General features: G+C 46.4%; 1 protein-coding gene across 1 annotated transcript in view; it reads left to right on the forward strand.

The window, feature by feature from the left end:
- Positions 1-8,151, forward strand: part of LOC103732762 (CMRF35-like molecule 2) — a 12,046-nt gene extending 3,895 nt beyond the window's left edge. The window contains exons 2-4 of the mRNA XM_008831466.1: positions 5,192-5,530; positions 6,177-6,306; positions 7,498-8,151. Coding sequence (XP_008829688.1) covers positions 5,192-5,530; positions 6,177-6,306; positions 7,498-7,645 — 617 coding nt within the window. The 3' untranslated portion in view covers positions 7,646-8,151. The remainder of the gene's footprint in view (positions 1-5,191; positions 5,531-6,176; positions 6,307-7,497) is intronic.
- The last annotated feature ends 3,539 nt before the right edge of the window (positions 8,152-11,690 follow it).

An 11,690-nucleotide genomic window follows, 5' to 3' on the forward strand; every position in this document is an offset into this window, starting at 1 on the left:
TGATAGACTGTACACACTTATAGGGTACAACATGCTATTTTGATGTACATACATATTGTATAAAGCTCAAATCAGCCCTGTTATTTGTGACAACATGAACCAACCTGGTACACAGTATATTAAGTAAAATAAACTCCCTGGGTGTGGTGGTACCTATCTGCAATCCCAACACTCATGAGCCTGAGGCAAGAGGATCTTGAATTCAAGGCCAGCCCGGCTACATAGTGAGACCCTGATCAAAATCAAAAGGAAAACAAAGAAGGCAGTCCTGGTCTGGTCCCGTTGCTATATAGTGAAGGGGCAGGTTCCCTCCCTGAAACTTCTGGAAGGTTCTGGGTATGAGTAGGACAATGGCCACTGGATTCCTGATCTCTAGCTTGAGGTGCCGACCGGCTGAGTTGAGGCACCACAGACACTGCCCTGTTTGACTGCCTGGTGGTGGAGAAGCTGGAGAGGAAGTCGATACTCATTTGGAGCCATGAACACTGTGTGAACTCCATCTGGTACTAGATGAATTAGAATTTGGGTGGTATTTCTCGACAGTCTAGCTCATGGACTCCTGCAGGCAATGCTGTTGCGTCCTCAGTTGACCTGTTCATTCACTTTACACAAAAGATGCTGGACAACTTCAACAACTTTTTTTTTTTGGTCTTTTTGAGACAGGGTCTCCCTGTAGCCCCAGCTGTCCTGGAACTCACTATGTAGATCAGGCTGGCCTTGAACTCACAGAGATCCGCCTGTCTCTGCCTCCCGAGTGCTGGGATTAAAGGCATGCACCACCATGCCCATCGAAACTTCAAAAACTTTACTTCATCATCTGCTGTCTCTTGGGCCCAGAGGACAGCAAAGCCACTTAAAGTTCGGTCTAGAAAATGTGGTTCTAAAATGGTACAAAAACTTTCACAGATGACTACCACAGAACCCTCTCTTTTGGAAAACATAGTTTAAATAAAGTAAAAAATTGTTGGTTTTTATTTATTTTATTTTTAGATAGGTCTCAGTACTAGTTGGCCTGAAATTCGATATGTAGACTAGGCTGGGCTTAAACTCACAGAGATCCACCTGCCTCTGCCTCCTGTTTAAAGGCATGTGCCACCATGCCTGACTTGAATAAAATAATTTTAAGATAGAAAAATGAGCCAAGTGCCAAATGGCAGCTATAACATGATCTCACCAATATGTGATCTATGATCAACTCTCTGAAGGACTGGAGAGATGGCTCAGCGGTTAAGAACACTGGCTGCTCTTGCAGAGGACCTGGGTTCTATTCCCAGCATCCACATAGCAACTAACAACCATCCCTAACTCCAGTTCCAAGGTATCTGATGCTTTCTTCTGATCTCTTCAGGCATTGCACAACATGGGTACACTTGCATACATGCAAAGCAATACACTCATACACATAAAAAATAATAATAAAAAACAAAATGAAAACAAAAAAAATTTAATCCTCTGAGCAATTGTGACCTAGATGGAAAAGACATCATCGTCCCCATTTCACAGATACAACAGTGACAGGAGGACCCCATGACACAGCAACTAAGTAGAACTGAAAATGAAGCCCAGATCTATCTCCTCCAGCACTCATACCAGGCTGTGGGAATAAAGCTAAGCGGGTCATGTTCACCAAGCACCTCAGGGTCCTTCCCGCTGGTCTCCCTGCTACACTGTATTGCTCGGTTTCCTTCTTGCTGTGACAAAACACCTGACCAGTAACTTAAGGGAGGAAGGGCTTGTTTTGGCTTACAGTTCAAGGAGATACAGTTGATCAGGGTTGGGAAGCTCTGGTGGCAAGAGATTGAAGAGAGAGCTGGTCACACTGAGCCTGCAGGAATCAGAGATGAATGCTCATGTTTAAGTGCTTTTCTCCTTTAAAATAAAATAGTGTGTGTGTGTGTGTGTGAGAGAGAGAGAGAGAGAGAGAGAGAGAGAGAGAGGGAGAGAGAGAGAGAGAACAACTTTCAGCAGTATTGCACCTTGCTGAGGCTGGTCTCTTGCTTTTCTGCTACACTTCATACCCCAGGCTAGCTGGCCCAAGAGCTTCCAGGTGATTCTCCTGGCTTGGCCTTCCATCTCACCACAGGCTTTCTCAGACTGCAGATTTGCAGCACCACAGTTGGCTTTTTACCTGGGTTCTGGAAATCAAACTCAGGTCATTGGGGTTTGCACAGCTAAGCTTTTACTCATGGAGCCATCTCCCTGGCCCCCATAACTTTCTCTCTCTCTCTCTCTTTGAAAATTTTATTTATTATTTTTATTATTTTATGTTTATGAGTGTATTGCCTGCATGTTAAGTACACCCATGTCATGCAATGCATGAAGAGGTCAGAAGAGGGAGCCAGATTCCCCTGGAACTGGAGTTATGGATGGTTACTAGCCGCCATATGGGTGCTGGGAAATGAACCCAGGTCCTTTGCAAGAGCAGCCAGTGCTCTTAACCACTGGGCCATCTCTCCAGCCCCATCTTTCTCTTTTTTATGCAGTCCCAGGAACCCAGCCCATCAAATGGTGCTGCTCACATGTAGGGTGGGTCTTTCCACCACAGTTAACTTAATCTAGACCATCTCTTACAGACATGCTCAGAAGTTTGTCCTTAAGGTGATTCTAGATCCTGCCAAGTTGGCAATGACATACACAACTCAGAATTGATCACTGTCAATGTAACAAACCCTATGAAAATAATAAACAGAATTATATGAAATCCAGGTGTACCCAGTAAAAACCAAGTCAAAAGTTTAGAGCTGGAGAGATAGCTCAGTGACTAAAAGCACTGGCTATTCTTGGGGCTGGAGAGTTGGCTCAGTGGTTAAGAGCACTGACTGCTCTTGCAGAGGACCCGGGTTCAATTCCCAGCACCCACATGGAGGCTACAAACCATCCTTAACTCCAGTTCCAGGGGAATCTGAAGCCCTCTTCTGACCTCCACGGCATTGCACGACACAGGTGCACTCATATACATGCAGGCAATACACTCATACACATAAAATGAAAATAATAAATAAAATATTTTTAAAAAAACACTGGCTCTATAAAAAAATTAATTTATTTTTATTTTATGTGTATGTGTATATTGATTGCATGTAAGTGAGTGCACCTGTGTCGTGCAGTGCCTGCGGAGGACAGAAGAGGCTGATGGATTCCTTGGAACTGGAATTACGGACAGTTGTTAGCTGCCATGTGGGTGCTGGGATTCAAACCCCGGTCTTCTGCAAGAACAACCAGTGTTCTTAACCTCTGAGCCAGCTCTCCAGCCCCCAAGCACTGGCTATTCTTACAGAAGACCCAGGTTCAGTTCCTGGCACCTATATAGTGGCTAACAACCATCCATAACTCCAGTTCCAGGGGATTCAAAGTTCCTTTCTGGCCTCCGTGGTCATTGTAGGCACAGGTACACTTACATACATGCAGGCAAAAACACTCATATGCATAAAAAATTAATTAAAAAATTAAAAAATACATTTAAAAAGGCAACATCTTTTTCTATTTTTAAAATTTTTATTTATGGGGCTGGAGAGATGGCTCAGCAGTTAGAACACTGGTTTTTCTTGCAGAAGACCCGGGTTTGAATCCCAGCACCCACATGGCAGCTAACAACTGTTCCAGGGTATCCAAAAGCCTCTTCTGTCCTCCGTGGGCATTGCATGACATGGGTGCACTTACCTACACACAGGCAGTACAAACATACACATAAAATAAAAATAAAAAATAAAATATTTTAAAAAATTATTTAATTTTATGTGTATGCATGTATTGCCTGCATGTATGTAAGAGCACCCGTATCATGCAGTGTCCATGGAGGACAGAAGAGAGCATCAGATCCCCTGGAACTGGAGTTAAGGACAGTTGTTAACTGCCATGTGGATGCTGGGATTCGAATTTGGGTCTTCAGCAAGAACAGCCAGTGTTTTAACCGCTGAGCCATCTCTCCAGCCCATCTTTTTCTGTTTAAGACCTAAATAGCAGAGGGGGACATTCTTACAGATCGGATTGCCTTCCTTAATGTCACTTTACTTTTTAATTTATAGCGAGGCTAAACTATATCCTGTTTGCTTGTGTGTTTAAAAGAAAAAGGAAAGGAAAGACGCAACAGTAGTATAGTTTCCTTGGGTACTCCCTATGCTGTCGAGTTCCCAACCTAGATGAGGCAATGCCTACCTGTCTCTTATCTTGGGGCAGACATCACAGGCCTGACTCCCTTATCATTTACCTAGCATTCGATCAGATCAGCACCAGTGCTTAGGTGGCTATTTTTTTCCCTCTAGGCATCCCTAAAGGCCCCTGAATCAGAAATGATCCTGTTCAGTGAAAAGCTGGGGTTACACATTGCTGAGTCCCTAACTCTCCAGTTCTGACATCATTAATGACCATCTAGTGTAAAGTTTAGAGACATAGATACACGCAGCAGCTCGGTTCTTAACTTCCCATAAAATGAGAGCACATGGAGTCTAAAGTCATCTATTTTGGCCTTAAAAGTCATGGAAACCCCTTTTCTCATGAATCGGCCTGTGCCATGTGGGTAGTGCTGGATGATGGTGTCCATGTGTCCACCAGGTGTATGGTCATTCTGCAGCCTCAAAATAGAGTCAAATCTTCTTATAAAATGGAGTCTCCCAGGGCAAGGCACAATCTGAAAAGCTGCTTCACACAACATGGAGTGATGTAGGTGAGGGCGCAGCCTAATCTTAGCAGTGGACTAAATCAGAAATTGTACCTTTTTTGAGACAGGGTCTTGCTATATGGCTTAGGTTGGCCTGAAATAATTCACTGTGTAACTCACAATCTTTTGGCTTCAGCCTACCAAGCGCCAAGAATATGGGAAGGCTCCACCACACCCAACTTAGAAGTTATATTTTTTAAAGAACAAGTTTGACTTGTAGAAGATTCCAGAATGCAGAGGTCTGAATTCAGAAGTGTTTTATGTGTGATCTGACCTCATGCTGGCGTTGGTTTCACTGACCCAGGCCCCAAGGGCAGAGTCCCCAAGGCAGCCACTCAGCACTGTGCTTCACTGGGCATGTTTCTATTGGTCTCCCTGCCATAGCCTCTAGATTCTCTGGCTTAGGTACCAAGCGTAGGTATCTCTCCTGGTCCCCTTCCCATGTCTCCCCAGTAGCTTACTCCAAGTTTTAGGTGAACTGCCGCCGCCAGGCCCATCGGCAGGGGAACCTAGACTCAGCCTTGTGTTTTCTAGGTTGTTTGTCTCTGACCTGCCCCAGGTCTGTCACTGGCACCGTGGGAGGCTCTCTGCATGTGCAGTGTCATTATGAAAAATCATATGAGGCTAATAATAAATACTGGTGCCAAGGAAATGATGACATAGAATGTCGGACCATCGTGGAGACCAAAGGAAAAGAAAGGAATGGTCGTGTGTCCATCAGAGACGATGCTGGGGACCACACCCTGACAGTGACCATGGAGAACCTCAGTGAAGATGATGCTGGATCTTACTGGTGCAAAATCCAGACATACTGGATCTGGGATTCATTGTCACGTGATCCTTCAGTCTTGGTCAAGGTGTACGTTTCTCCAGGTAGGACTTCCCTGACTCCAGCAATAGAGCTTTGGGGGAGTGGCTGGGTGTGGGACAAGGATGTGTTGTTCTGAAGTGCATCTCTGAGTTTTACCTTCAGTCTTGATGGGTTGGTCTGTGGGGAGAGTGTGTATGGATGTGGGCAGGGAGGAAGTGGCTGGTCTTTTAGCCATGGGGCGAAGAGTAAAAGTTACAAGAGTGTTCTAATATCTGACGTCATTGGGAGGAGCCGAGAAGCAACTTGTTTCCTCCCCAGTGACGAATAAAAATGGTCTTTCAGTGTCTCCATCTGAAGGGTGTTTGGACAACCCTTTCATGGTTTCTGAGAGGATCCTTAGGCCACAGGCTGAACTGTATTCATCCATACTTCCTCTCCTGGGCTCCTCACCAGGCAGGAGGAACCCCTGGGAGATATCTGTGTCCTCCTCCAGGCAGAGCCAGATAGAGGTGACATTTATGGCCAGTCCTGCTGAAGGCTTCTTCAGCTACTGAGAGGCCCCCTGTCCAGAATGTGGCCTGGGTTTGGCTTCAAAGCACCATTTGAGCCCCTCTGTGAGTGGATAATTCCATGTAACATCAGATCCACACACATGCTCAGCACAGGCTGGGGACAGAATGGCCTGATATGTGACTTTATCTCCAACAGCCACAACTCCCATGGAGACTACACTCCCAGCCACAACTTCCACTTTCCCACTAGTAAACACCTCCTCACTAGTGAACGCTGGGCAGAGCCTGAATGTCAGCACCAAGAAGATGTTCATCCCCCAACTGTGGTAAGGCCCCGGGGCTTGGAGATGAGAGCCAGCAGCCTCTAGGATTCTGAGGGCAGAGATGAGGGCAGTGTCACCTCATGTCCAGTAAACCTCACCATCCGGCAATATCTCTGCCACCTCTGGTGTCAGTTTTCATGATCGCCAAGCCTGCATATAGATGCCGAGTGTGGAGGAGGGGCTGAAGGGACACAGGCTGGGGGCAGAGGCTGTGTTTGGCAGACGCTTAGACCCTCTTCCATTTCCCACCCCATCTCCCTGTCTTTCCCTGTCTGACTCTGGACCGGGAATCCTAGTAATGTGTTCCTTTTCAAAGGTGGGTGTTCAGGGCCAGAGATGGCTTAGCAGGAAAAAGCATTTACCATACGCTTGACAACCTGAGTTCAATATCTGGCACCCATGTGGTGGCAGGAGAGAACTGACTCTTGCGAGCTGTCCTCTGATTTCCACACTGTTCTTCCCTTTCTCCCTAAGATATCTCAAGGGGATGTGATGCTGCCTTTAGATCCCCAGGGAAGGAAATAAGGGAGGATTTGTTACAAGAACTCAACAGAAGGCTGGGATGTGGCTTTGTTGGTACAGTACTTGCCCAGCATGAAGCCATGAGTTCCATCGCCAGCACTGCATGAATTGGACATGATAGTGCATGCCTGTAACCCTGACAATAGGGAGACAGAAGCAGGAGGACCAGAAATTCAAAGTCATCACTACATAGTGAGAGGCCAGCTTATACTACATATTACATGAGACTGTTTCAAAAAGGAAAAAAAAAAAATCAAAGCCTGGCATGGTGGCACACACCTTTAATCCCAGCACTCAGGAGGCAGAGGCAGATGAATCTCTGTGAGTTTGAGACTAACCTGGTCTTTATAGTGAGTTCCAGGGATACATAATGAGTCTCTGTCTCAAAAACATCAATTGATAAAGGGGAGAGAGCAGGTGGTCTGGAGCATGCTTCTAGATAGCTGGGCCTTGCGGGACCCTTTCCTCTTGTCTTCCCAGATTACTTCTTAATAAGACTCCACAGCCTGTCCTCAGGAAGGAATGATGGGTGATGGGATCACAGATAGAAACTCCCCTGGGCCCTTTCTTGGTTTGATTCTGAGTTATTTGGGCTCTGGAGGCAAAGCACTGTGAGAGGTGGGGAGAGATGGGCCTGGAACCTCCCCCTTGAACTCATTTCTATCCCCATAGGTCCCTGCTCAGCAGCATCCACTTCCTGGTTCTGGTCTTCCTGAAGCTGCCCCTGTTGCTGAGCATGCTTTGTGCTGTCTTCTGGGTGAACAGACCTCAAGGGCTCCTAGGGGAAGGTAGAGTCACCTGTCCAGGAGCCCTGAAGTGAAGCATCTCAAGAGTGCCCCGGGCAGGGATGTAGCCCTGCAGACTGGATGAGAGACACATTTGACTCTGGATTCCGTAGCAGGGGGGCAGCAATGCCTGAATCCTGGAAGGACTTACTTTTCCTGTGGCTCAAAAGAGGGTCCTGGTTATCAGAGTGTCAGGAGCCATGCTTGCCATGAGCATAGGAAAAAAGAAGAGTGCCACTTTAAGAGCTTCTGAGCTCTCTGCTTCAGGGGTCTGAGCTGACAGGCTGTGTCTCCATGATAAATCAGGTCTTCTAGAAAGTTAGTTTTCGGTTCGGTCTTTGGGCACTGGAGTTGGTGAGGTAATGCAGCAACGTGCTGCGTCCGTAGTTACTTTCTGTTAGTAAAATATCCTTGGTGATTCCTTGGTTACCCCAAATCTGATTCCTATATAAGATCCGTGTTCCTCACAACAAGAAGCCATTTCTGTGATTGCTCACCTGACTGCTAAGAACTAAACTTTTTATAATAAAATCAAGACCTTTGTCTTGACTCTTTTGTTGAAGACCCAACCCCCTGGTGGGCTTGGGGGGCATTTGACATCAGAGGGTCTTGGATATTAGACTCCTTTGGAGTCCTCATCATGTAAGAGGGACCAAGTCCTACCCCCACTTGGGGCTCCTCCTTTCTCCTCCCCAGGTCTCATGTCACCTCCAAAGGCCAAGAATCCTCTGGAAGCTGCTTGCCCATCAGTCTTGTTTCTTGGTCTTTTTGAAACAAAAGCTCCTCAGGTCAGTGACCCCCCCACAGGGCAATATCATTTCTGTCCTGCAGAGAGAGTGCTCCATAAAAACACACCATTCACAGTTTGAGCTCACAGGCCCTGTCCTCTCTTCTGGGACAACCCAGGGCGTTTGGACTTTCAGAGCATGTTCACGTGGCTGTCCACTCTCCTGAACACACAGGGTCCTTTCATGTCTTCTGGATCTCTGTGGGCTTTAAGCCTCCATCTGTCGTGTGGTCAGACAGTATATGGCAGAGTTAGCACATACTTCCTGGACTGGACATAGCCAAGAATCTACAAGCTAAAGTTCTGGGATATGACAGAGCATCAGTGAAAAAGCAGGTGGTGGTAACCCCTAGTATCACTCCTGGATTTCCCCAGTTGGGGTGGTTTCTCCTGTGCATAGCATTAACCAAGGGTTCATCTCGGTTCACTTTAGAGATTAGATGAGACAACCTGTCAACACTTAATGCTTTCTACAAGGAAGGAAGATAGTTTTGCAAAGACAGGGTGCAGGGCTAGGAGCTATTGCCTCCAATGGTTCAATGCAACAGTCACCACTGACGTCCGCAGCTCAGAAAGAGGCTCAGTTAGTTTGTTGAATGCTAGTCAGTTTTTCCTTGTAATACTTGGCAGGAAGGACTTACACAGTTAGCCACAAGCAAGTGTTGCCACCTCCACTCAGTCCTTGCATCAGGCTAGTCCTCTTTCTCCACCCTCAGGCTCAAGCCTGCCTTAGAGGAACAATGCCAGAGAGGCAGAAAATAACCATCATGTGATTCCAGCACAGTGAAACGTTCCTGTGTCAGGACAAATGGAGCCAGCCTAGGAGCTGGAGATGGAGCTGGAGATGTCATGTTGGCTTAGGACTCAACTCTTGTCTGCATTTTCATTGGGAGCATTGGATGGACTTGAGCAGGCCAAAAGGAGATGATGAATATGAGTTGAGATGGCTTGTCTAGTGTGGCACATCATCTTCAAGGAAGAGTCTGGGAGAGAGGAGAGCTAAGCCTGAGAGTCCCGAGAAACAGGAAATCACTGATGGTGAGGCAAAGCAAAGGCAGGTTTGGATGGTGCATAGCCTAGTTTTCTTTGTGTGGCTAGAGTGACAGACAGAAGAGTCTACTGGGAGTCTAGTGATTGGGCTAGTAGAGTGTTGAAGGCTGGAGAGGAAGGAACAGGGAAAGATTACGTAGAGCCCAGGGAGAGGTGAAATCGGCACGTGAAAGTTCAGAACCAAGGATAGAGTCGTGAAGACATGGTGGCCTTGGCAGGTGAGCATTCAGGACCAAGGACAGAGTCAGCGACGTGGCATCCATTGGAGGGAAAGGGCGTTGAACAAGGTGCCAGAGAAGAAATAGGTGGAAGATGGGGTGCTACCAAGCATGCATGTTTCAAAGGAAGGGAGATGTTATAGAAAGGCAGGAGTGAGCTAGCATGAAGGGGGCCACTGCACGTGATGTGCACAAGGTTACTGATGAACTTTGAGAACAGGTCAACAAGGCAATGGGAGCAGAAACCAGATGGGAATTGCTAAGAAAGAGCAGGCATTGTGAGGAAGGGGAGGCCACAGGACAGGAGGGGGCGTAATTTTGAGGTTTCTTCTCACCGTCACTTCCTCTCAATTTCCATTTCTACTTTCTCTTTGATTTACCCATTCAACCAACAAACACGTGCTGTATGTCTATATACTGCTGTTCTAGGCGTCACAGATAATGACTCACCCTCGAAGAAAGGTGAGAGACGGCTAGTGAGGCGATGCCTTGTATTAAGAGCCACGTCGGAAGTCTGTACATGTTCTTGGGGGTACAGAGGTGAGACACTCACGAGGCCAAGATGTAAAGGAAAATTTAAGGTTTGGTTTATAAAAATGGGAGGAAGAATGTGCATGAGGGGACAGAAAGATTTTGAGAGCCAGAGGCTGGGGAGGGCAGGGGAGGAAAGTGCTATCTGGACATGACAAGACAGCTGTATTCATCAACTCACAGCAGCTGTGGTTGCTGCACAAGACCTGGACAGATCAGTCAATCACACTCCAGCATGGAGAGGGAGGTGCTCATGGGCCCCTCCCTACTCCTAACTGAAGGTTTATAGACAGTTGATGGCTTCTTGGGGAGGAGAGTCAGTTTTCTTTAAGGGTATGTTTCCTGGTAGGTTGACCGTGCTCCAGTGGATGGCCACTGCGCCTAGAGGGCACAGAGTTTGTGGACCCCTCCTCTAGTTTCCCCTCAGAGGTGACATATTGTATGATGTAGTGCAGAATCAAAACAGGAAGTTGATGTGGGCACAATACTATGAACTGGGCTGCAGCCCTGATTTGATTCTCAAAGGTTTCCATACACATTTGTTTACGTGTGTGTCTATAAGGACCTCTATGCAGTTATCCCATGTGTATATTCATGTAACAACCTCCAGCCTCATGTGTTTTGACCCTGTTCCAATTGTGCCACTGTAAACCACTAATCTGTTCTCTAACCCTGGTTTAGCCACTTCAAGAATATTCTAGAAATGGAAGTATTACAGTGTCATATATTGAGATCAGCTCCTCCTCCTCCTACACACACACATACACACACACACACACACAATGCCTCTGAGATCCATATAAGACATTCGTTCCTCTTCATGGCTGAACAGCATGCCATTGTATGCACTGAAGTTTGGTAGCAGAATTGTCAAAGATCAACTGGGGGGAGGGCTGGAGAGTGGCTCTGGGGTTAAGAGCACTGATTGCACTTCAGAGGACCTGGGCTTAGTTCCCAGCACTCATATGGCAGGGCTAACCCAAGACCATTAAAACATATTTCAACACATAAATGTCTGCATGAAGGTTCATAGTGTTGTTATTGACAACAACCCCAAAGGTGGAAAAAACTGAAAGATCATCAACTGATGAGTGGGTAAACCAAATGTGGTATATCCACCATGGAATATTATTTAGTCATAAAAATGAGGTTTCTAGCACTTACATGGTGGCTAACATCCATCTGTAACTCCAGTTCCAGAGGACCTGATGCCTTCTTCTGACCTCCATGGGAATTGCACAGCACAGGTGCATTTACATATATGCTGATAAAACACTCATATACATAAAATAAAAATAAATCCAATCTGAAAGCAAATCCTGAATCCATCACTCTAGAGTCCAGCCTTGGAAGACAAAAGAAAAACGAGGAGAACCCAATAGAGGGATGCTTTTGGAAGCCCTTGTCAAGAAATTCCAATGGACTCTCATATGAACATTTGATAATTGCCCTGGTCTAACTTTTTTTTAGCTTTCTGGCTCGAACTTGTAATGC

This window comes from Nannospalax galili, unplaced genomic scaffold, assembly GCF_000622305.1.
Source record: "Nannospalax galili isolate Female #2095 unplaced genomic scaffold, S.galili_v1.0 scaffold634, whole genome shotgun sequence".
Classification (NCBI taxonomy): Eukaryota; Metazoa; Chordata; class Mammalia; order Rodentia; family Spalacidae; genus Nannospalax; species Nannospalax galili.